At 40.8% G+C, this 26,221-nt stretch overlaps 1 protein-coding gene across 2 annotated transcripts in view; it reads left to right on the top strand.

Moving 5' to 3' along the window:
• The window catches only part of OGT (O-linked N-acetylglucosamine (GlcNAc) transferase), a 42,933-nt gene extending 17,092 nt beyond the window's left edge, over positions 1–25,841 (top strand). Inside the window, exons 6-22 of one of the 2 annotated variants that reach the window (XM_030806489.1) lie at positions 4,234–4,313; positions 4,887–5,082; positions 5,649–5,789; positions 6,372–6,472; positions 6,644–6,797; positions 6,887–6,988; positions 7,170–7,349; positions 8,929–9,087; positions 9,235–9,324; positions 11,418–11,543; positions 12,490–12,660; positions 12,773–12,889; positions 12,974–13,144; positions 14,247–14,399; positions 17,183–17,435; positions 17,674–17,797; positions 23,557–25,841. In XM_030806489.1, coding sequence (XP_030662349.1) covers positions 4,234–4,313; positions 4,887–5,082; positions 5,649–5,789; positions 6,372–6,472; positions 6,644–6,797; positions 6,887–6,988; positions 7,170–7,349; positions 8,929–9,087; positions 9,235–9,324; positions 11,418–11,543; positions 12,490–12,660; positions 12,773–12,889; positions 12,974–13,144; positions 14,247–14,399; positions 17,183–17,435; positions 17,674–17,797; positions 23,557–23,731 — 2,493 coding nt within the window. In that variant the 3' untranslated portion in view covers positions 23,732–25,841. The remainder of the gene's footprint in view (positions 1–4,233; positions 4,314–4,886; positions 5,083–5,648; positions 5,790–6,371; positions 6,473–6,643; positions 6,798–6,886; positions 6,989–7,169; positions 7,350–8,928; positions 9,088–9,234; positions 9,325–11,417; positions 11,544–12,489; positions 12,661–12,772; positions 12,890–12,973; positions 13,145–14,246; positions 14,400–17,182; positions 17,436–17,673; positions 17,798–23,556) is intronic. The other variant, XM_030806490.1, reaches the window with a different exon arrangement.
• The last annotated feature ends 380 nt before the right edge of the window (positions 25,842–26,221 follow it).

Genomic DNA, 26,221 nt, shown 5'->3' on the forward strand with positions numbered 1-26,221 from the left:
CTAACAAATGTAAGATGCTAACTCATGGTTTTATTTTGCATTTCCTTGATGATTAGTGATGTTGAGCATATTTTTTATATATCTGCTTGCCATTTGTTTTTTTTGTTTTGTTTTGTTTTTTTGAGATGAGGTCCTGCTCTGTTGCCCAGGCTGGACTGCAGTGGCGCCATAATAGCTCACTGCAACCTCGAACTCCTGGGCTCAAGTGATCCTCCCACCTCGGCCTCCCAAAGTGATGGGATTACAGGCATGAGCCCCACTGTGTCTGGCCTGTACCTCTTCTTTTGAGAAATGTCTGTTTAGATCCTTTGCCCGTATTTTAATGGGCGTATTTGCTAGAGTTGAGTTCCTTATCCCTTTATCAGATATATAGTTTGCAAATGCTTTCTCCTAACCCAGGGTTGCCTATTCACTCTGTGTAATTGTTTCCTTTACTGTGCAGAAGCTTTTTAGTTTGATGCAATCTCATTGCGTATTTTTGCTTTTGTTATCTGTGCTTTATGCTAAGTGAAACCAGGCACAGAAAGTTAGATACTGTATTATGTCACCTATTTGTGGAATCTAAAAAGGTTGATTTCATAGAAACAGAGAGTAGAAGGGTGGTGAGGCTTGGGGGGTGGAGGAGGGATGGGGAAAAGGGAGAAATTGATCAAAGTGCACAAAGTTTCAGTTAGACTGGAGGAATAAGTTTTAGTGATCTGTAGTACTGCATGGTGACCACAGTTGTTAATAATGTATATTTAAAAATTGCAAAAAGAATAGGTTTTTAATGTCCTCAACCACAAAAAAGTAAGTTAGTGAGGTGATGGGTATGTTAATTAGCTTGGTTGACTCTTTCTAAAATGTATACATGGATCAAACCATCACATTGTATGCCATAAATACACACAATTATATATCAACTTTAAATTTAAAAATTAATAAAGCATTTGTCTTCCCTCTCCTGTATGAACTGGACCATAGAGTAACCCAATAGTTGATGGGGGAAGCTTTTCTTTATAAAAGCATTCTAGCTAATAAGTGAAGAAGGAATGATAGAGTATCACCATTAATAGTGAAAGCATTTAGGCCGGGTGTGGTGGCTCATGCCTGTAATCCCAGCACTTTGGGAGGCCATAGCAGGTGGATCACCTGAGGTCAGGAGTTCGAGACCAGCCTGGCCAACATGGCGAAACCCTGTCTCTATTAAAAATACAAAAATTAGCCGGGCATGGTAGCAGGAGCCTGTAATCCCAGCTACTTGGGAGGTGGAGGCAGGAGAATCTCTTGAACCTGGGAGGCAGAGGTTGCAGTGAGCCGAGATTGCGCCATTGCATTCCAGCCTGAGCGACAGAGCAAGACTCCATCTCAAAAAAAAAAAAAAAAAAAAAAGTTAAAGCATTTATCAGTGACGAAAACGAGATACAATGAGGTATTAAGTACCTTGTGGTAAACAATTTCACCAGTGAAGTAGTCTTGCACAAAGAGAAAAGAACACAAACCTAATTAAGCTTCTGGTTCTACCTACCAATTTACAGGAGACATACGGGACAGGAAACATGTTAAAGGACACCACAGGGATGCAGTCAGCAAAATTCAAACTTTGGGAAGCTGACCTTCTTACTTCAACAAATTGTAATAAAAATGGAGATTTAAATTAAACTTTTAGGCCGGGTGCGGTAGCTCACCCCTGTAATCTCAGCACTTTGGGAGGCGAGTGGATCACTCCCGAGCGAGTGGATCACTTGAGGTCAGGAGTTTGAGACCAGCCTGGCCAACATGGTGAAACCCCATCTCTACTCAAAATACAAAAGGAAAAAAAACAGCCGGGTTCGGTGGCGTGTTCCTGTAATCCCAGCTACTTAGGAGGCTGAGGCAGGAGAATTGCCTGAACCCCGGGAGGAGGAGGAGGTTGCAGTGAGCCAAGATCGTGCCACTGCACTCCAGCCTGGGCGACAGAGTGAATGACACTCCGTCTCCAAAAATAATGAGTGACACTCCGCCTCCAAAAATAAACAAACACACAAACAAACTTTTAAAGGATTAAAAGAAACTCAGAGAGGCACATTGACAAATTATATTGGTCTTAATTTGGATCCTGACTCAGTTAATGAGAAATTTGGAGCACTGAATGGATTTTTTTTTTTTGAGACAGGGTCTCACTCGATTGCCCAGGCTGAAGTGCAGTGGTGTGATCTTGGCTCACTGCAGCCTTCACCTCCTGGGCTCAAGGGATTCACTTGCCTCAGCCTCCAGAGTAGGTGGGACTACAGGCCTGCGCCATCGCGCCTGGCAAACTTTTTGTATTTTTAGTAGAAACAGGGCTTTGCCATGTTCGCAGGTCTTGAACTCCTGAGCTCAGGCAGTCTGCCTGCCTCGGCCTCCCAAAGTGCTAGGATTACAGGCATGAGCCACCACGCCCAGCTGATATTTAATATGAAGGAATTGCTGTCTTTTTTTTTTTTTTCTGTTAGGTATGATAATGGTATTGTGGTTAGGTTGGGAGGAAAAAGCATTCTTGTGTTGTCCCTGAGATACATATTGAACTATTTTCGAATGGAATATGTCTGAGCTTTGCTTCAAAATGATCTGCGAAGAGGGGGAATAAGTTGGAGTATAGATTAAATAAGATCAAACATGATATATGAATTGTTGAAAATGGATAATGGAGACTTGGACGTGATGTTCCTCTGCTTTTGTATATGTTTAAACATTTCTGTTATAAAGTTTAAAAGTTCTTGGGGTGGACATCTATCACTATAGACAATCTAAAATGCATCATGCAGTGTTTACTGCAGAGTTGTCATCTAAGTGAAGATGAAGTGTTCTTTATTTTTTTTGAGACCGAATCTTGCTCTGTAGCCCAGGCTGGAGTGCAGTGGCACGATCTCAGCTCACTGCAGCTTCTGCCTCCCAGGTTCAAGCAATTCTCCTGCCTCAGCCTCCTGAGTAGCTGGGATTACAGGTGTGAGCCACCATGCCCGGCTAACTTTTTGTATTTTTTAGTAGAGACAGGGTTTCGCCATGTTGGCCAGGGTGGTCTTGAACTCTGGGCCTCAAGTGATCTGCCCGCCTTGGCCTCCCAAAGTGCTGGGATTACAGGCATGAGCCACTGCGCCCAGCAGATGAAGTGTTCTTTATCAGTCTTCAATAAACACACAATTACTCAGTGTCTTAATCAAATACCTTTTCAGTGTGTGTGGTTTTTTTTTTTTTTTTTTTTTTTTTGTTGTTGTTGTTGGAGACACAGTCTTGCTCTGTTGCCCAGGCTGGAGTGCAGTGGCACAATCTTGGCTCACTGTAACCTCTGCCTCTCGAGTTCAAGCCATTCTCATGCCTCAGCCTCTCAAGTAGCTGGGACTACAGTTGCACATCACCATGCCCAGGTAATTTTTGTGTTTTTAGTAGAGATGGGGTTTCACCATGTTGGCCAGGCTGGTCTTGAACTCCTGACCTCAAGTAGTCCGACCTGGGCCTCCCAAAGTACTGGGATTACACGTGTGAGCCTTCAACACCCGGCCGGTGTTTTGATTGAAGTTTGCATTTACTATACTGTAGGAGTATCTTTCTTGATCAATGTTTCTCTTCCTTGGTTAAACGTGAGGAGCTTATAAAAGATCTGGATATCCTGACCCTATCTTCAGAGGGTCTGATTTCACTGGCCTGTGATAGAGCCTAGGTACCTTTTCTAGGAGGTAAATTCTTAATATACTGCCAGGGTTGAGAATCACTGCTCTAGACAACATGACAGCTATCTGGATGACACCGTTTAATGGTTAGTATTTCCTTGAAGTATTGTATCTTACTGTGTATACAGCTCTAATTGCATGTCTTAATAAGGTCTTGCTGAGCATGTAGTTTGTATGCGTACAACTGAGGTATATATTTACCTTTTCAGTAAGAGTTTGCTGCCTCTTTTGCCACTATTTTTCAGAAGAGTTAGACTGGTTAATTGTGAATAAAATAGGGCCAATCATTAGAAGTATTCAGTTTAATGAAATTGGAGCAGGCCCAATTTTTAATTTTTCTCTTCAGGACCCATTTTGCTCATGAGAACATGAGGCATGAGAAGTTATTTTGATAATGTTGAGGTTTGTAAAAATAATGAGAAGGTACTAAATAAATAATTGGTTTATTAAAATGAAATGTAATTGAAAGTCTGCAAGGACCTTGGAGTAAAAAAATTGTAATTGGGAAGTTGATCTGGTGAAATTCTAACTTGCTCTGAGTAACTAACTGTCTTGAAATTTTTAGGCTGTCACTCTTGACCCAAACTTTCTGGATGCTTATATCAATTTAGGAAATGTCTTGAAAGAGGCACGCATTTTTGACAGGTGAGAGAATGTTCTGTTTAATAAATTTTCTTGAATCTTTGTTGTATTGACACTTGACAGTTTGGACTGAAATGATGACAATAGTCCATTGAAACATATTTGTCTTTTCTAGTACGTTGTTCTCTGTCCATGTCCTGTGTTGCCTTTTATTTATAGATGTTGTTTGTTGCCTGACTTTTTGTTGTTGGCTTTCCTCAAAGCCGTTATCTTTCTCATTGGGAGTTTAGTTGAAATTTTTTTATTGTTAAAATGGTTGAAATGGTTCTTTCTTAGACTACATTATTCCTTTGACCTGATTTAGAAAGCAAAGTAAACCCTGACTTTTAAATTTTTTGTTGTTGTCAGAGGAAAGCCTATTTTTTATGTGGGAGTAGAAAATTTCCCAGTGTAAAGACACATTTTATAAAGGTGTGATTTTGGTTTGAGGTTAAAATATAATACAGCACGAATTATGTAATAATTACAATGACTTGATATATTTTGATATAGTACAGCTTGAATGAGTTGTAACAAACCATCCATTAAGAATGAGTTACATTTTGTGTGTGTGTGTGTGTGTGTGTTTATTTACAGAGCTGTGGCAGCTTATCTTCGTGCCCTAAGTTTGAGTCCGAATCATGCAGTGGTGCACGGCAACCTGGCTTGTGTATACTATGAGCAAGGCCTGATAGATCTGGCAATAGACACCTACAGGCGGGCTATCGAACTACAACCACATTTCCCTGATGCTTACTGCAACCTAGCCAATGCTCTCAAAGAGAAGGGCAGTGTAAGGATTTTTACTCATTCTATTTGTTATCTGGTAGGATTAAGAGTCTTTTCTGGCCAGGTGTGGTGGCTCACACTTGTAATGCCAGCACTTCGGGAGGCCACGATGGGAGGATTGCTTGAGCCTAGGGTTTCGAGACCAGCCTAGGCAACATGACGAAACCCTGTCTCTACAAGAAATACAAAAATTAGCCGGGCATGGTGGCGCACACCTGTAGTCCCAGCTCCTTGGGAGGCCGAGGTGGGAGGATCAATTGAGTCCTGGGAGGTTGAGGCTGCAATGGGCCAAGATTGTGCCACAGCACTCCAGCCTGGGCAACAGAGCGAGACTCTGTCTCAAAAAATCACAAAAACCAAAAAACAGCAAAAAAGGAAAGTCTTTTGTACAAGTATTGAGATGGTATATTGGTTTACTTTAGAGTTTTGGTTGAGGGTAAGAATACCAAAAAATATCAATTTTCTGTAGCATTACCAGCCATTAGGCTTAATTAAGCAATTATTAGAACAGTTATCAGTGGAGGCTTTATGATTCTCTACAGTTTTTGAAGACTTTGTTTTGTTTTCTAGGTTGCTGAAGCAGAAGATTGTTATAATACAGCTCTCCGTCTGTGTCCCACCCATGCAGACTCTCTGAATAACCTAGCCAATATCAAACGAGAACAGGGAAACATTGAAGAGGCAGTTCGCTTGTATCGTAAAGCATTAGAAGTATGTGAGGGTGGTGTAGCTGGGCATTTAGCGTGATAGTAGAGGGAAAGCAGTTAAATTTACCATCATCCACCTCTTTTGTAAAAATAGTGGTTGAATCATTTACAAGAGGATTATTCATTGAACTAATAATTGAGTACCTAAGGTATGATGTGAGGCCCTATGTGACATTCCAGAAAATCCCTGCATTCAGAATTCATTATTCTGTGGATAAGATCTGTACAAAAAAATTAAACATTAACCCACAGTTCAAGAGAAGTTACTTAAAAGTATATAATCTTAGTGCCTGATGGCTGTATGGTAGTGGTTAGTAGATATGGTAGGAGTTTAGCAGAGAGAGATTTCAGTGGTGTTGGAGTGGTCAGGATAAACTAAGAGGAGAAGAGGTGTACCTCATTATGTTTGAAACAAGAAGAGGTATAAAATAGAGGAAGAGGTAGAATTTGAGAATGAATAGACTTGGAAAAGGTAGAGCCAAGTTTAGGGGTTTAAACGTACTTGAGCAAAGTTCTTAAGGTGGTGAGTTATTACTGCTGCTTTAGCAATTTTTTTAATCTCAGTTATGATCTTGACTCTTTATAGGTCTTCCCAGAGTTTGCTGCTGCCCATTCAAATTTAGCAAGTGTACTGCAGCAGCAGGGAAAACTGCAGGAAGCTCTAATGCATTATAAGGAGGCTATTCGGTAAGAGACATTAACAGCCTTATTTTTAAAATTATTTTTAATTTTAAAATGTTTGACATTCGGCACATTGCAGATGCTAAAATGGCTTTAAATAACAATAGAATAAGTTAGCATTACAGTGGGTTAAAGATTTTTGTATTGGAGAAATAAAACCTTTGGCTTGTCTTTTAGAATCAGTCCTACCTTTGCTGATGCCTACTCTAATATGGGAAACACTCTAAAGGAGATGCAGGATGTTCAGGGAGCCTTGCAGTGTTACACGCGTGCCATCCAAATTAATCCTGCATTTGCAGATGCGCATAGCAATCTGGCTTCCATTCATAAGGTACTACTGTTTATCATAATATGTGCAGTTTAACACCTAAAATTTAATTTTTGGAAGCTTTTTACCATCCTGCTTTATTTATTTTCCAGGATTCAGGGAATATTCCAGAAGCTATAGCTTCTTATCGCACGGCTCTGAAACTTAAGCCTGATTTTCCTGATGCTTATTGTAACTTGGCTCATTGCCTGCAGGTAAAGAATAACAGGCCAGTAATTGGCTCTTTGTTTTTTGTTGTATGCCATAAGAATCCAAGCCTGACTGGAAATAGTGTTTTTAATAGGCTATCTGACATTACTTTAGGCCAAAGACATATCAAATATTAAATACTGGGATAGGGCTTTCTGGATAATAACTTCTTTTTGCTTTCTCTAGATTGTCTGTGATTGGACAGACTATGATGAGCGAATGAAGAAGTTGGTCAGTATTGTGGCTGACCAGTTAGAGAAGAATAGGTTGCCTTCTGTGCATCCTCATCATAGTATGCTATATCCTCTTTCTCATGGCTTCAGGAAGGCTATTGCTGAGAGGCACGGCAACCTGTGCTTAGATAAGGTGTGATTCTTTTGTTTTAATCTTTTTGTTGTAAACTAAAACACAAATACAGAAAACTCTGCAAATCAAATCTGTGGCTTAATGAATGATTATAAAGTTGAGAAATAAAACTTTTGTGAGCCACTTCAGAACCCCTTCCATTGTGTCCTGAGTATAACCCCCTGCACTTCATAAGATGGAATCCTTAACTCCTTCACTTAAACACTAATGATAGACTAATGGTACTTTTCTTTAAGTTGAAAGCCGTAATTTTTTTTTTCTTTTATCTTTTTTTCTTTCTTTTTGAGTCAGGGCCTTGCTCTGTCGCCCAGGCTGGAGTGCAGCGGTGTGATCATGGCTCACTGCAGCCTCGAACTCCCCGAGTTTAGGTGATCCTCCCACCTCAGCCTCCCGAGTAGCTGGGACTACAGGCGCATGCCACCACATCTAATTTTGTATTTTTTGTAGAGATGGGGTTTTGCTATGTTGCCCAAGCTGGTCTCAAACCTCTGGGCTCAAGTGATCTGCCCACCTCGCCCTGACAAAGTGCTGGGATTACAGGTGTGAGCCACTGTGCCTGGCCAGCCATCATGTTTAATGGAGTGCTTGGTATTTTGTATTCACCTTTGAGAATTAGAGCAGTACTTGATCAAGGATTAGATCAAAGGTTGGATAATAGATTGGAGTGCTAGGTGTATTTTTTTTTTTTTTTTGAGACAGTGTCTCTGTTACCCAGACTGCAGTGCAGTGGTGCTATCTCAGCTCACTGCAACCTCTGTCTCCCAGGTTAAAGTGATGCTTGTGCCTCAGCTTCCCGAGTAGCTAGGATTACAGGCGTGTGCCACCACGCCCGGCTACTTTTTGTATTTTTAGTAGAGATGGGGCTTTGCCATGCTAGGCTGGTCTCGAACTCCTGACCTCAGGTGATCCGCCTGCCTCAGCCTCCCAAAGTGCTGGGATTACAGGCATGAGCCACTGCCCCCGGCCATAATTTTGTTTTTAGAAAATGTTTCCCTATAGAATTTTCTAATATGCGGGAGGAAACCATGCTCTGTCCATACTGCTTCATACCTACAAGTTTTAGATTTGCTCGCACTTTTTCTTTTTTTTTGGGACAGGGTCTTGCTCTGTTGCCCAGGCTGGAGTACAGTGGCACAACCTTGGCTTACTGCAACCTCCACCCTCCCAGGTTTGGGCGATTCTCCCACCTCAGCCTCCCAGGTAGCTGGGACTACAAGCACGCACCACCACGCCCAGCTAATTTTTTTTTTTTTTTTAAATTTTTTTTTTTTTTTTACTAGAGATTGGATTTCACCGTGTTGGCCAGGCTGGTCTCGAACTCCTGACCTCAAGCAATCCACCTCCTTGCCTTCCCAGAGTGCTGGGATTTGCTCATGCTTTATAGATCTCAGGAGCAGGTCAAAGTATGAAGCATATTACATAAAGTGCTGAGGTTGCATCTCTCCGGCAATATTAACTAAATGCTCTGGGCAGACCTTTTTCAACAGGTGTGAGGTATAGGTTTGGTGTGTTTTTCGTCAGTTTTCCTAGATGAAAATTTATGTAGATTTTACTAACAAGCATTGGATTCTGTTGATAGATTAATGTTCTTCATAAACCACCATATGAACATCCAAAAGACTTGAAGCTCAGTGATGGTCGGCTGCGTGTAGGATATGTGAGTTCTGACTTTGGGAATCATCCTACTTCTCACCTTATGCAGTCTATTCCAGGCATGCACAATCCTGATAAATTTGAGGTAAGACTAGTGTTTCTCTAGAATCACTATTTGTTTAAGAAAGAAAAAACCCACAATGTTGGCTTGTCACCATGAGGCATGGAAACCCCGTGTCTTTTGGAAAGATTTGAGCCAGTGTTATTAAATATGCCATGTGCTGCCTTTCAGGTGTTCTGTTATGCCCTGAGCCCAGATGATGGCACAAACTTCCGAGTGAAGGTGATGGCAGAAGCCAATCATTTCATTGATCTTTCTCAGGTAGATGAAACTCTCATACTTTAACTTTTTATTTTGAGCAAGTTTAAATAAAACTATTAGCATATAGTTTATTTTTGATTAGTATTAAATGCTATAATACCACATATAGGCAATTGTGTTGATCTTATTTCCTTGGTCATTTATGTTAATCAGCATGGCTTTTTCCGAGGTTGCAGATGAAACAGAAATGTGTTATGCTTGTGCTTGGACATACAACTTTTCTGGAGATTGAGCCAGCACTTACGACAGAAGATACTTAATAAATATTGACAAAATGGTGACTTGGGAGAAGAATAAATAGGTCTTTTAAAGAAAATAGGGCCGGGTGTGGTGACTCACGCCTGTAATCCCAGCACTTTGGGAGGTCGAGGCGGGCGGATCATGAGGTCAGGAGATGAGACCATCTTGGCTAACATGGTGAAACCCCGTCTCCTACTAAAATACAAAAAATTAGCTGGGTGTGGTGATGCATTCCTGTAATCCCCGCTACTTGGGAGGCTGAGGCAGGGGAATTGCTTGAACCCAGGAGGTGGAGGTTGCAGTGAGCTGAGATCGCACCACTGCACTCCAGCCTGGCAACAGAGCAAGACTCCATCTCAAAAAAAAAAAAAAAAAAAAAAAGAAAAAATAGATGAACTATGGTTCATCAGTTTCCACGGGCCTTTGCCTTTGGTTATCTTTATTTCTGTACTTGTTCTATTGTTGTATCCTCTAGGAGCGTAAGTTTTATGATAAATTAAGATTGAAACCTGTGGGGGAATTAATTTGCTGAGTATGTAGGCTACAGTGTTTTCTTTGTAGACTCTATTAGTCACTTTGACTAATAGAGATAATATACTCTTTATATAGTGTGTGTGTGTACACACATGTATGTATGTACATACACATGCAGGTATGGTATGTATGCATATATATAAAAATATACATGTGTATGTGTATATATATATGAATCACTGAAGTCCTAGCAGAAAGGTTTTGAGACTTCTCATTTAATAAATAGTATGTACCAACAAATTTTGCAATATAGCTGTTGCTTCAAAAGTATGCCTGGCCATTTTTGATACACAGTTGGACTCTTTGTGACCAAGAAGCATACCTCTTTCTACCTCTGAGACCTTTAGGGACTCACTGCTGATTGATTGCAGTCTAAACTCTTCAGCATAGCTTTTGTAATCTTTCTCTGTTTGCCACAACTTTGTCAATACTTTAACTCACCATTCAACATCTTGTATACCCTATACTAAATAGAAGTGAATTACTCACCTTTTTTTTTTTTTTTTTTTTTTTTGAGACGGAGTTTTGCTCTTGTCGCCCAGGCTGGAATGCAGTGGCACAATCTCGGCTCACTGCAATCTCTGCCTCCCAGGTTCAAGCAATTCTCTTGCCTCAGCCTCCCGAGTAGCTGGGATTACAGGCGCCTGCCACCACACCCAGCTAATTTTTGTATTTTTAGTAGAGATGGGGTCTCACCACATTGGCCAGGCTGGTCTGAAACTCCTGACTTCAGGTGATCCACCCGCCTCGGCCTCCCAAAGGGCTGGGATTACAGGTGTGAGCCACCATGCCCGGCCTACTCACCATTTTCTAAACTGCCTCACACTTTACTCTAGTTCTTCATTCATACTGTTCTCTACTGAGATTGTATTCTGTTAAACTCCTTCAAACTCCTATTCGTCTTTGAAGACCTATTTCAAATACCAGTTCGAGGCTGGGTGCAGTGGCTCACGTGTATAATCCTTTGTGAGGCTGAGGTGGAAGGATTGCTTGAGGCCATCATGGGCAACATAGTGAGACCCTGTCCCTACCAAATAAAAAAAAAAAAAGATTACAAATTTCAAATACCAATTTCTCTATGAAATGTTGTTACCCATATATTCAATCCAGAAGTGAACTTTCATTCCTTTGTGTTCTGTTTCTCTAATGCTTTGGGCCCATTTTAATGGCACTCAACCATATTTGTGCCCGAATTAATGTAGTTAATTTGTGTTCTTACCTCTTTTCCATCTGGGAATCTGAATTATGTTAAATGCCATTAAAACTAATGGAATTGATCTGAGATTATACATAGTGAGTTCTTATTTTCTATTCTGTAGATTCCGTGCAATGGAAAAGCAGCTGATCGCATCCATCAGGATGGAATTCATATCCTTGTAAATATGAATGGCTATACTAAGGGTGCTCGAAATGAGCTTTTTGCTCTCAGGCCAGCTCCTATTCAGGTAAACAAATTAACAGTCATCACTTATAACATGTATTTGGCTAAGAAGACAGTGATGTGCTGCTTTTCCTCTCTCTGGTTAACTGATATTTGAAACTGTAGGGCAGACATAATTTTAATTTTTTTAAGTTGTTGAAATGCACAGGACAAAAATAGTGTAGAGCACAATGCTTATAGGTACATGTATATGGAGACATGCAATTCATGGTTGGCTATGAACAGTTACTCTGTCTTGCAAATTTGAAGAACATTTTAGCATTTTGAAAGTTAGTCTAAAATACAGGCCGGGTATGGTGTCTCATGCCTGTAATCCCAGCACTTTGGGATGCTTAGGCAGGAGGATCTCTTGAAACCAGGAGTTTGAGACCTGCCTGGGCAACAAAGCAAAACACCCTATCTCTACAAAAAATTAAAAAATTGGCTAGAGTGGTAGTGTGCCTCTGTGATCCCAGCTATTCGGGAGGCTAAGGTGGAAGGATTGCTTAAGCCTAGGAGTTTGAGGCTGCAGTGAACTATCACTGTGCCACTGCACTCCAGCCCGGGTGACAGAGTGAGAGTCTCTCTTATAGAACTACTTCATTGCTTTCGGCTAAAGAAGTCAGCCTTACTGTGCGTGTGGCAAGTGCCTGTAATCCTGGCTACTCTGGAGGCTGAGGCAGAAGGATTGCTTGAGCCCAGGAGTTTGAGGCTGTAGTGATCTACGATTGCACCATTGTATTCCAGCCTAGGGAACAGAGTGAGACCCTGTCTCTAAAAAAGAGTTAGACCTCCTTGTTTATTTACTTATTTAATTTTGGCACCTTTAGGTTCTTTTTTTAAAAACCACTTTATTGAGGTACAGTTGACATACAAAAAGTTGTACATATTTAATGTATATGACTTGATGAATTTAGAGATAAGTGTACTGATAAAAGTTCTTAATCAGTTTTTGATCTGATTTTTTTAAGGCAATGTGGCTGGGATACCCTGGGACGAGTGGTGCGCTTTTCATGGATTATATTATCACTGATCAGGAAACTTCGCCAGCTGAAGTTGCTGAGCAGTATTCTGAGAAATTGGCTTATATGCCCCACACTTTTTTTATTGGTGATCATGCTAATATGTTCCCTCACCTGAAGGTAGGTATGAAACAGTGCTATGGAGGAATTTCAAAGAACTGTAGCTTTTTATTTCCTTGCTATTGTCTGTGTAAATCCTAAAAGACATGTCTGAAACTATTTTTTCCATTAGAAAAAAGCAGTCATCGATTTTAAGTCCAATGGGCACATTTATGACAATCGGATAGTTCTGAATGGCATCGACCTCAAAGCATTTCTTGATAGTCTACCAGATGTGAAAATTGTCAAGGTCAGAACCTAGTCAGTATTGTCATTGAAATAAAGTTAACTGCATTCACGATCTTTTCCCTAATAATGCATTTCTTTTTTTCAGATGAAGTGTCCTGATGGAGGAGACAATGCAGATAGCAGTAACACAGCTCTTAATATGCCTGTTATTCCTATGAATACTATTGCAGAAGCAGTTATTGAAATGATTAACAGAGGACAGATTCAAATAACAATTAATGGATTCAGTATTAGCAATGGACTGGCAACTACTCAGGTGAGAAGATAATAATACATTATATGTCCCGCCAAGTATGCATTTATTTCCCTTAACCTCATGATAACTCTAGGAGTCAAGTGTCATTATCACCATTTTATAGATGAGGAAATGAGTTTAGTGGAAACATGCATCTTATATAGGTGTGTCTGATTTTAAAAGTCTCCTGGATTCAGCCAGCAGATTATTACTTACTGAGAAACTGCTGTGTTAATATCTTGTTATTCCCTGCCTGTGGCCTTACTCTCTTATATGATGAACTATGTGTAGATACCATACAGTTTCTTGCTTCTGTAAACCCATCCTTTCCCTAGCTAAATCCTACTCAGACGTTCAGTTCAGACAGCTCTTCCAGGAATCCATTTCCGTACTTACCGCTAACGTCTCCATCCCTACTTCATTGGTACCTGTCCTTTATACCTCTGTAATGTTTGGAATATATCATTACATACAGCACAGCAGATGATAATTCCCTGTGTTTGTATCCTCTACTGAATTGAATTACTGAGCCCATGTCTTAATCACAGTAATGTAGTATGTACTCAATAAATAATATATTGCATGCTTAAATAAGTAGCTCTATCAAGAGAGTGTAAGGCAAAGATCTCTGACCTCTAGAGGTCATAGATGTCCTTGCACACCTGGAATAGTTATGTAACAATGTAAGGCAGTACTCAAATGTGTGAGAATTACAAGATGAAACTACTTATGTATGTAGAAACTCAGAAGCGGTGATGATCAATGTGAAGAGAGACACTCTTGGGAGAAGAGACCATTTGGAGGAGTAATTTAGCCTTGAAGAGAAGATGTGATTTAGAAAAGGACATTTCATTCATGAAGAAAAGAGTGATCAAAAGCTGTTGGATTGTTAATAGGATTTTGAGACCTTTTTTGGTTAGAGCAAGAAGTTTCATAGTGCAGTCTCCCCTAAATTAAATTAAGATAATGCTGCAACGGTTTGCCTTTTCTTAAACTTCATATATCATGAATATTTTTTCATGATTCAGTGACTTTTAATGGTTATACCATTTTTTATCTTATGGATTGAAATATTGGACTCCTTTTGCCTTTAAATATAACCATCATCTTTTCCTTGTTCTAGATCAACAATAAGGCTGCAACTGGAGAGGAGGTTCCCCGTACCATTATTGTAACCACCCGTTCTCAGTACGGGTTACCAGAAGATGCCATTGTATACTGTAACTTTAATCAGTTGTATAAAATTGACCCTTCTACTTTGCAGATGTGGGCAAACGTGAGTATGCATAGACTTATTGTTACCATGTTAGAGACTAATAAAGATTTTGTATCTAGAGCTTCTTGCTGAAGATGGTCCTTCCACTCCCGTTTAGGAGCTGTTCTGCTCATTTCTTTTTAAATTTTTTTTTTTGGCTGGGTGCAGTGGCTCACGCCTGTAATCCCAGCACTTTGGGAGGCCGATGCGGGTGGATCACCTGAGGTCAGGAGCTTGAGACCAGCCTGACCAACATTGTGAAACCCCGTCTCTATTAAAAATACCAAAAAATTAGCTGGACTTGGTGGTAGGCGCCTGTAATCCCAGCTACTCGGGAGGCTGAGACAGGAGAATCACTTGAACCCGGGAGGTGGAGGTTGCAGTGAGCCGAGAGCATGCCATTGCACTCCAGACTGGGCAACAAGAGCAAACCTCCATCTCAAAAAAAATTTTTTTAAAAATACTTTTTAAAAAATTTATTTTATTTATTTACATGTGACTCAACTGGGTTATGCCCTTTTTTTAAAAAACAGAATCCCACTCTGTTGTTCAGGCTGGAGTGCAGTGGTGTGATCTTGGCTCATGGCAACCTTTGCATCCCAGGTTCGAGTGATTCTTGTGCCTCAGCCTTCCAAGTAGCTGGGATTACAGGCATGTGCCACCATGTCTGGGTAATTTTTTTTTTTTTGTATTTTTAGTAGACAGGGTTTCACCATGTTGGCCAGGCTGGCCTCCAACTCCTGGCCTCAAGAGATCTGCCCGCCTTGGCCTCCCAAAGTGCTAGGATTACATGTGTGAGCCACTGTGCCTGGCCTTGTGCTCATTTATAATCTTCAAGAGATGTAGATTTTTCAGGCATTTTTGGTTTCTCCTTCCAGTGTCTAAATATGACATTGCGAACCTTTTAAATTTACATATTCAAAGCATTCTTCTGTCTAAAGGGCCAGCAGACTTTTTCTTAAAGGGCCAGATGGTAAATAGTTTTGTGGTCCATGCTGTTTCACATCTACTCAGCTTTGCCATTGTAGCATGAAAATAACCATAGGCATTTTGTAAATGATGAGTGTGGCTGTGTTCCAATAAAATTTTATTTATACGAACTGGCAGTATGCCAGATTTGGCTCACAGGCTGTGTAGTTCGCCAACCCCTGGTCTAAACTGATAGCATATACTGTCATGTACATCCACCCATTTTTAACATTCTTGTAGTATTGTAGAGTTATAACCAAGAAGGAGTCGATCTGTACATAGATTATCTCTCAGTTCATCAGACAAGTTTGCATAAGTGGGATATCGGATAGCTATAACTGGCTCTTAATCCATAGAACTAAAATAAAATGGCATGTTTTACCTTTAGGTAATCTGGAGGTAATTCCTTGGTTAATTTTTTCCCCGATATCTGTTTTGTTTTATGTTTAGAGGAGAGGGGAGGATAGAAGAGAAGAGGAAGCAGATGAGTACAGGTCTACTGTCCTTAATCTTTACTTCCTGATGTTCACAAAAACTCTGAAAATCAAAAGCTTTTTCATAAGTGTGTGGCAAATTTGTTTGGCAGCAAAACTACCTGAACTAACATTAGGGTATGTATTAGTCCGTTCTCATGCTGCTATAAAGGACTGCCCGAGACTGGGTAATTTATAAAGGAAAGAGGTTTAATTGACTCACAGTTCCACGTGGCTATGGAGGCCTCAGGAAACTTACAGTTATGGCCGAAAAGGGAGCTAACATGTCCTTCGCATGATGGCAGGAAGAAGTGCTGAGCCAAAGGGGGGAAAGCCCCTTATAAAACCATCCGATCTTGTGAGAACTCACTCTCTATCACGAGAACAGCAGCATTGGGAATAACTGCCCCCATGATTCAATTACCTACCACTGGGTCCCTCTCATGACATATGGGGCTTATGGGAACTACAGTTCAAGAAGAGAGATTTGGGTGGGGACACAGTCAAACTATGTCAGGGTATTTGTAGTCTTTTATTTATTCCATTTAGTATGACTATTCCTGCATCTCAATGCAGAGGTACTAATATGTTTATAGGAAGTTGCTGCTGAGGGTGTTATGTAATACACACACACACACACACACACACACACACACACACACACACAGTAGTACTTTTTTAAAATCTGAAATATTCTGAATTTAGAAATTCATCTGTTCTCATAGCTTTCAGAGAAAGGGATTTTGAACTTACATGGTACATAGAGTAGATGTAAATCTAAATCAGGAGTTGGCAAACTATGACCTGTGGGTCAAATCCAGCCCACTGCTTGTTTTTGTAAATAAAACTTTATGGACACATAGCCATGCCTACTTGTTTACACATTGTCTGTGGCTGCTTTCAAGCTACAACAGAGGAACTGAGCAGCTATGACAGTCCGTGTGGCCGCAGAGCCAAAAATATTTGCTATCTGGCCCTTTACAGAAAAGACCGATTTATATTAGGCAAATAAAGTTAGGCAAGTGTGAGGTAACTTTCTTGGTTGTATCATAGTGGGGGATTTGAAATTTGGAATGCAAAATTCCTCTCTCTTAACAAAACACACTGCCTGTGTCAATTCCCACAGGAGGTAGCTGCCTCAGATTTTGCCTTTCTTTGAACTCAACTTTGAGGACAGCTAAGCAGAAGAGGGATAATTCAATTGATATAATTCATCTCTGTGAAGGAAAGACTTAAGTTCACAGCAGGCTTCTATCTGGTTGGAAAGAATAGAGTGTGGTAGAATTATTAGAGACCTCTGGGAGTCTTTGTTGAAAAAGGCAGATCTGCTATTAATAATTATTCTTATTTTCCCTATTTTAGATTCTGAAGCGTGTTCCCAATAGTGTACTCTGGCTGTTGCGTTTTCCAGCAGTAGGAGAACCTAATATTCAACAGTATGCACAAAACATGGGCCTGCCCCAGAACCGTATCATTTTTTCACCTGTTGCTCCTAAAGAGGAACACGTCAGGAGAGGCCAGCTGGCTGATGTCTGCTTGGACACTCCACTCTGTAATGGGCACACCACAGGGATGGATGTCCTCTGGGCAGGGACCCCCATGGTGACTATGCCAGGTAAGTTGCTGATAAATCACTGGAATCTTCCTTGTTCTTTTGAAAATCTCCATTTGGGGGAGAAACTTCCAGGTGAAATTATGTGTACTAGGAGCAACATTAAAGGAAAGGTGACAGAAAGTGAGACTTGTTCCAACTTCATTCTCCATCTGCGTTGTGTGGAGGCTTAACATAAATAACATTAACTCTGTGCTGTTTTATGTTCTCAGATGTGCGGTTGTTATCTTTTGTATTGCAGGAGAGACTCTTGCTTCTCGAGTTGCAGCTTCCCAGCTCACTTGCTTAGGTTGTCTTGAGCTTATTGCTAAAAACAGACAAGAATATGAAGACATAGCTGTGAAGCTGGGAACTGATCTAGAATAGTAAGTAAACTTTTCCTTGAACAAATTATTTGGTAAAGTAGAGAGAATATAGCTGTTATAAAATGAAACCATGAAATAAGTGTAATATAAAATAGGTGAACTAGTCGTATGCCCTCTGGATGGGAGAAGTACTTCTAAACTCTTAGAAATGAAGTGATCAATAGGTTTTACTATGTAAAAAGTAAATGGCTGAATAAAAAATATTCAAGAAAATTAAAAGGCAAACGAGGGGAAAAAATCTTTTGTCTCAGATAACAAATTATTAATTACCTGGCTATGTAAAGACTGCAGAACATTTAAATTTTATAATCCCCTAATAGGAAAGTAAAAATGGAAATGACCAGACACCTCACTGAAGTGGAAATACAAAAGGTTAACAAGAAAGTGTTTCAGGCTCTGTAGTAGAAATGCCAATTAAAATTGTACTGAGGCTGGGTGTGGTGACGTATGCCTGTAATCCCAGCACTTTGGGAGGCTTGGGCGGATCACCTGAGAGCAGGAGTTCGAGACCAGCCTGGCCAACGTGGTGAAACCCCGTCTCTACTAAAAATACAAAAATTAGTTGGGCGTGGTGGCATGTGCCTGTAGTCCCAGCTACTCAGGAGGCTGAGGCAGGAGAATTGCTTGAACCCGGGAGGCAGAGGTTGCAGTGAGCCAAGATCACACCATTGCACTTCAGCCTGGGTGACAGAGTGAGACTCTATCTCAAAAAAAAACCAAAAAAAGAACCTGAGGTATATCCATTATTTGCCTATATAATAAAAAGATTTTTTGTATCAGTGAGGTAGCATTGAGGACTAGCCTTTTCATGCATTGGTGAATAAATTGGTACTGCCCTTCCTCCGAGTTTTTAGAGCCTTGAAAGTTAGATCTTTGGGCCAGGTGTGGTGGCTCACGCCTGTAATCCCAGCACTTTGGGAGGGTGAGGCGGGCGGATCACGAGGTCAGGAGATGGAGACCATCCTGGCTAACACGGTGAAACCCCGTCTCTACTAAAAAATACAAAAAATTAGCCAGGCATGGTGGCGGGCGTCTGTAGTCCCAGCTACTCGGGAGGCTGAGGCAGGAGAATGGCATGAGCCCAGGAGACAGAGCTTGCAGTGACCTGAGATTGCGCCACTGCACTCCAGCCTGGGCAACAGAGCGAGACTCTGTCTCAAAAAAAAAAAAAAAGTTAGATCTTTGACCCTAATACTGTCACTTCTTCACTACAATCGGTGTAAGAAATGAAGAAAGCATAACTTAAATGCCTGAAAATAGTAGGAATTAGAGGGGTGATGCTTAGATGAGTGAGGATTTATCCATACAATAAACTAGTATTTCTTTCATTCTTTTATTTTTTTCGAGATAGGATTTTGCTCTGTTGCCTAGGCTGGAATGCAGTGGTGTGATCTTGGCTCACTGCAGCCTCCATGTCCTGGGCTCAGGCGATCCTCCCACCTCAGCCACCTGAGTAGCAGGGACTATAGGACTATAGGTACATGCCACCATGCCCCATGCCTGGCTAATTTTTAAATTTTTTTGTAGAGATTAAGTTTCAGTATGTTGCCCAGGCTGGGTATTTCTTTTTTCTTTTCCTTTTTTTTTTTCTAGACGGAGTCTCGCTCTGTCGCCCAGGCTGGAGTGCAGTGGCGCGATCTTGGCTCACTGCAACCTCTGACTCCCGGGTTCAAGCAATTCTCCTGCCTCAGCCTCCCGAGTAGCTGGGACTATAGGTGCACGCCACCACGCCCAACTAATTTTTGTATTTTTAGTAGAGACGGGGTTTCACCATGTTGGCCAGGCTGATCTTGAACTCCTGACCTCGTGATCCACCCACCTCGGCCTCCCAAAGTGCTGCGATTACAGGAGTGAGCCACTGTGCCTGGCGTTTTGTTTTGTTTTGTTTTTTTTTTTTTTTTTTTTGAGACAGCCTTGCACTGTTGCCCAGGCTAAAGTGTGCAATGGTGCGATCTCAGCTCACTGCAACCTCTGCCTCCCGGGTTCAAGCGATTCTCCTGCCTCAGTCTCCTGAGTAGCTGGGATTACAGGTGCCTGCCACCACACCCAGCTAATTTTTTGTATTTTTAGCAGAGGTGGGGTTTCACTGTGTTGGTCAGGCTGGTCTCGAATTCCTGACCTCATGATCCACCCACCTAGGCCTCCCAAAGGCTGGGATTACAGGCGTGAGCCACTGCGCCCAGCGGTTTTTTTTTTTTTTTTTTTTTTTGAGACAGTCTCGCACTGTTGCCTGGGCTGGAGTGCAATGGCGTGATCTCGGCTCACTGCAACCTCTGCCTCCCGGGTTCAAGCGATTCTCCTGCCTCAGCCTCCTGAGTAGCTGGGACTACAGGCATCCACCACCACACCCAGCTAATTTTTGTATTTTTAGTAGAGGCTGGATTTCACTGTGTTGGCCAGGCTGGTCTCGAACTCCTGACCTCGTGATCCACCCACCTCGGCCTCCCAAAGTGCTGGGATTACAGACATAAGCCACTGTGCCCAGCGGGTATTTCTTAAATGAGGTTTTTCTTTTGGTATAATGGGTGATGTTTTTCCTTTGTGTTTTTCTGAGAAGTAGCATATTACTTAATAATTAAACATACTTTTTGAGTCAGACTACCTGAGTGAACCCAAGCTCTCCTACTTACGAGCTTTGGGCAAGTAAATCTCTGTGTTGTGCCTTTGTTTCTTCTTCTGCAAAATGGAGCATAATGCTAGTACCTACTTTGCAGAGATGATGTGAGGATTAAAAAAGGCATTCCGTGTAAAGTAGTTAGAATGGTTGTTGGTAGCTGGTAAACATTCAACAGATGTTAGCTACTTAATATTTTCAGAATTTCCTCCATAGAACATAACATACGTCTAAGAAAAGTGAGAAATTTGAGCCCAGGCATTAAAAAAAAAATAAGATTCATGTCCATTAGCCCAGAGATAACTATAGTAAAAAAATGTAGTGCATTTTATTTTCAGACAGGGTCTCGCTCTGTTGCTCAGGCTGGAGTGCAGTGGCATGATCACGGCTCACTGCAACCTCTGCCTCCTGGGATCAAGGGATCCTCCCACCTTAGCCTTCCAGTAGCCGGGACTATAGGCACATGCCACCATGCCTGGCTTTTTTTTTTTTTTTTTTTTTTTTTTAAATATTTTGTGGAGACAGGGTCTCACCAATATTGCCCAGGCTGGTAACTCCTGGGCCCAAGCAGTCCACCCACCTCGGCCTCCCAAAGTGGTGGGATTACAGGCACGTGAGACACTGCACCCAGCCTGTGGTGCATTTTAAAATTTTTATTAGACTCTTTGGAACTTAGTTTGGTTCATACAATGCTTTTCCCCAACATTTTTGTTCTCAAAATTTTTAATTTTATAATAAACACATCTATACCTACTGCTTAGAATCTACCATTAGCATTTTACTATTCTTGCTTTATTACATATCCATCCATTTATTCCCTTTATTCATCTGCCAATCCATCTTATTGGACACATTTTGAAATAAATTGCAGACATCAGTACATTTCTCCTTAAATACTTAAGAATGGCTGTCATTAACTGGAGTTCAGTATACATATTTTTTTTGAGATAGGGTCTCCCTCTGTTGCCCAGGCTGGAGTACAGTGATACGATCTCCGCTCACTGCAACCTCCGCCTCCTGGGCTCAAGCAGTCTTCCCCTCAACCTCCTGAGTAGCTGGAACTACAGGCGTGAGCCACCACACCTAGCTAATTTTTGTATTTTTAGTAGAGGCAGGGTTTCGGCAGGCTGCCCAGGCTGGTCTCAAACTCCTGACCTCAAGTGATCTGCCTGCCTCGGCCTCCCGAAGTGTTGGGATTATAGGTGTGAGCCACTGTGCCTGGCTACTTTTTTCTTTTGAGGCAGAAGTTACATACAGTGAAATACACAAATATTCAGTGAGTTTTGAGAAATAACCCTTTTTTTTCTTTTGAAACGGAGTCTTGCTCTGTCACCCAAGTTGGAGTGCAGTGGTGCGATCTTGGCTCACTGCAACCTCTGCCTCCTGGGTTCAAGCGATTCTCCTGCCTCAGCCTCTCGAGTAGCTGGGACTACAGGCACGTGCCACCACACCCGGCTAATTTTTCGTATTTTTAGTAGAGACAGGGTTTCACCGTGTTAGCCAGGATGGTCTTGATCTCCTGACCTTGTGATCCGCCTGCCTCGGCCTCCTGAAGTGCTGGGATTACAGGTGTGAGCCACAGTGCCCAACCGAGAAATACCTTTGTAGCCCAAACTCCTATGAAGACAAAAAACATTATCACTCCAGAGAGTTTCTTCATGCTCCTTTTCAGTCAGTCTTTTTCACCAACCCCCAGAGACAACCACTGTTATGGAGGGTTTTTTTCCCTTCCATAAATTAATTTTGCTTTTCTAGAATTTTATCCAAATGGAACTATGTCAATATGCACTCTAAAGGTTTCTTTCAGCAAGTTTATTTCTTTTGCTGAGTAGTATTTCACTGTATGTATGTTCTACAGTTTATTTTCCTATTGGCATAGAATTTTAAAAAAAATAGAGTGCACAGGTCTTTCTCTTTGGAGGGTAGCATTAATATGGACATGGTTGTATTCAGACCAACAGATATGCACAACCATTTTACTACTACTGTCACAACAAACATTAAAACAAAGTTGGGCGTGGTGGCTTATGCCTATAATCCCAGCGCTTTGAGAGGCTGAGGGAGGAGGATTGCTTGAGCCCAGGAGTTCGAGACCAGCCTAGACATGGCGAGACCCCATCTCTACAAAAAATACAAAAATAGCTGAGTGTGGTGATGCATGCCTGTAGTCTCAGCTTCCGGGAGGCTGGGGCAGGAGGATTGCTTGAGCTAAGGAGGTTCAGTCTGCAGTGAGCCATCATCGTTCCATTGCACTCCAGCCTGAACAACAGAGTGAGACTCTATTTCAAAAATTAAAAGAAAATAAATAAAAATTATTGCTTTTAAAAATGCACAGAAATGTTCTGGCTTCTGGTTCTAAAGTATTTATCCCTTCATCTAAGAATAATCTCATGAAAAATAATGTATTCAAAAGGGAAGTAGAAATCTTTTCCCCTGTGTTTCCTGAAGAATCAATTACTTCTTTTTTATTTTTCTGAACAGAACCATACTCTTGGTGATATTAGCAATTTTTAAAAATCTGAACAACTCAGTTCAGGTACAAGTGGAAAATTACGAGAGTAGACTTATTATATTTCTTTTCCCCTTGAGTGGTTTTCTATTCATTAAAATGACCATAAATCGAATACTTCATCTTATGTTTATGCTTTAACTTTTGTAAATGATGCTTCAATGAATATCTTTGCATGGTCCTGTATGTTTTTGCATCTGATTATTTCTTTTTAATAGATTTAAAAGTGTTATTGTTAGGCCAGAGGGTTATGAACATTTAAGGTTAATACATACATTGCTAAATTGCTTACCAAAATGGTAAGCAGTAGTACATAGGAATAGTCATGTGCCGTTGTCAATTATTGTTATCTTAAAGGTAGAAATAAGACAAAGTGGAGAACGCGTGGTATCCCTTGGATATACTTGTTTAGGAAAGAACTAAGTTTTTTCAGAGTATGTGGAGTTGAGCTCATTTCAATGTTAGCATTATGTAAGATGTGACCCTTCCCTTTTTAACAGGAAGCCAATCAGGAAATGAGATAGCGTAAAGTTTGGTCATGCATTTTTTGCCACAAAGAGAACTAGGTATTTATAGAGTGTGTTTCTGAGTTTCTGCTCTGATTTGTAAACTGGGTTCTCGTTTTTTATTACCCAGCCTGAAGAAAATTCGTGGCAAAGTCTGGAAGCAAAGAATATCTAGCCCTCTGTTCAACACCAAACAATACACAATGGAACTAGAGCGGCTCTATCTACAGATGTGGGAGCATTATGCAGCTGGCAACAAACCTGACCACATGATTAAGCCTGTTGAAGTCACTGAGTCAGCATAAATAAAGACTGCACAGGAGAATTACCCCTATACCTGAGCCTCAACCTTCTGGGGGAAAGGGAACTAGATAACATACTTCTTACTTGTCTGTACAGTACCTTGTTGCAGATGGGTGATATATAATGGTAATAGAATAGCACAGCCAGACTTGCTTCCTGCATGGTAGGGAGAGACACAAGAGATGGGAAACTGCTGTTCCACAAGGAATCTCCGTAGAATTTTGCGGCGACCAGATGGTGCATAGGTCTGGAAGGTCTGATCTCCCTTGGTCTTCCATGGGATGGTTAGTGTGGAGGGGAGATATAGATTGTCCAGCCGCTTTGTGATTCCATGGATTGATTCAGTCTTCTGGATTAACTTTTTTCTTTATATTTTGGGTACTGGAGCTTTTAAAAATGTTTGGTTTCAGGTATTTTTATTCATGTGAAGTGTATATGATTCTCTTGAGATAAGGTTTTAAGCTAAAATGTTACTCCCTGTTTTAGTTTCTGAACTTTGACAGATCGACAGGGACTTTGCTGGTGTAGTCTTTTTATAGGTTTTATAAACCACTTGAGCCTATATCAGTCGTTTTAGTGTCTGACCTAATATTTGGAGCTGTCAGTGCTTTGTTGATTTAGATGATGACTCAAGATTTTTTTCTGGTCCATTTCCCATTTCCTTCTCTTCCCTGACCCCCATACCCCCACCCTTAAAATTCTCCTGTAACTCAACTAACAAAATGAAGCCTGATTCAAAACATCCTAGGGTGTTTCTCTTAAACCCACCATCTGGTGCCAAATGAAGATTTTTAGGAGTGATTACTAATTATCAAGGGCACAGTTGTGGTACTGTCATTGATAATAATATAGTTTTTTTTTTTTTTTCCTAATTTTGACCTGTTTCACCAGTGTTTTACCCTTGACTGCCCCTTCTATGCTGCTTCCAAAAGTGATAGTGTGTGTAAGATTTTTACCTTCCTTTCTAAAGTTTTTTTTTTTTTTTTTTTTAAGTGAGTCCTGTTCTTCCTATTTCTTTCAGCAGAAATGAAATCCCAGGTAAGTATAAGTATTCAAGTATTTGATCAGTAAGTCACAGTTATCTCCAGTGCATTAAATAACCTTCATCAAGAAATAGGTTATAGGTAAAATCTCTGAAGGATCATCTATGTATTCAAGTAATTATTTTTTAGATAATAACTGTCTTCTGGACTTGGTCTTGAAGTCTGTATGGATTCAGCCTCAGTAGTAGAGAACTGCACTGCTGTTTGGTTTGGAGTACAAATTAGACTTATAGTCCTCCTGGAACTTGAGTTATTAAAATCATAGGAATAAAATTATGGGATCTCAACAAAGGATCGAGGGTTTGAGGCTTAAGCCAACATATGAATATATGTTTTGTCTCACTATACTGCACTTACGCTATCCAGTTGCAGGTAATTTTTTGTCTGCTAGTAGTGTTCTAGATTATGTCTTTCCAAAGCGCTGAGGCTGTGCACCTATTCTGTAGTTGCAGCTGATGCCTGAATGTATCCTAGCTGACAAATTATTGATTAATAAGAGCTTGAATTTCTGAAAGATTCTTACTGTTAACCAAATTTTGAGCAAGGAGTCTCAAAGGTAATTCTGAACCAGAATTACATGTTAATGAACAGTGTACCTTTTAACAGTGTAAATCACGGAATATCCGTGAAGGGATTTCTTAATTTATTTTTTACCGGTTGATTGAAATATCAGTTGAAGGTTGCCAGCATGGTTGCAGATAAACTGATGTTTGAAATTCGCCGAACTACTTAATATGGAATAGGATAATATACTTCCAATGCCCTCAAGGCTGTGACCTTACAGCCGTTTTACATAGCACATCATTCCTCCTATAGGGATGAACTTTTTCCTGGCACGAAAAGTAGCCGCTCTGGTTGAAGCTTTGCTTATTGTAACAGGCTTTTATTTCCAGGTAACATGTCTGTGGAAGACTTAATTCTGATTAGAGATATAGATATTACTGGAAACTAATTTTTTTTTTTCTATTGTACTCTGCTTTATCAAAGAAGTAAAACATTTAAATCGTGCTACAGAAATTAAGATGTTGTCTTGCGATCCTTAAACAATAAATGAATGATTTCCCCTTAATACGGCTGATGTATTTTGTATCCTGTTATATTGAGTGTTGGACTGAAGAATAGGGTCATCCAATGATGAAACCTATATTTAAACACCTCCAAACAGCATGAAAGGACCAAATTTCCCTACTGTAGCTATGATATTAGACATTGTTTTCTCAGCCAGGTCTGGTAGAGGGTGGGGTTAGTTTATGATCCATTAAGAAGGCAAAGTGGCCGGGTGTGGTGGCTCACGCCTGTAACCCCAGCACTTTGGGAGGCGGAGGCAGGTGGATCACTTGAGGTCAGGAGTTCAAGACCAGCCTGGCTAAAATGGTGAAACCCTGTCTCTACTAAAAATACAAAAAAACTAGCTGGGAGTGGTGGCACGTGCTTGTAATCCCAACTACA

Source organism: Nomascus leucogenys, chromosome X (genome assembly GCF_006542625.1).
Source record: "Nomascus leucogenys isolate Asia chromosome X, Asia_NLE_v1, whole genome shotgun sequence".
In the NCBI taxonomy this organism is placed as follows: domain Eukaryota; kingdom Metazoa; phylum Chordata; class Mammalia; order Primates; family Hylobatidae; genus Nomascus; species Nomascus leucogenys.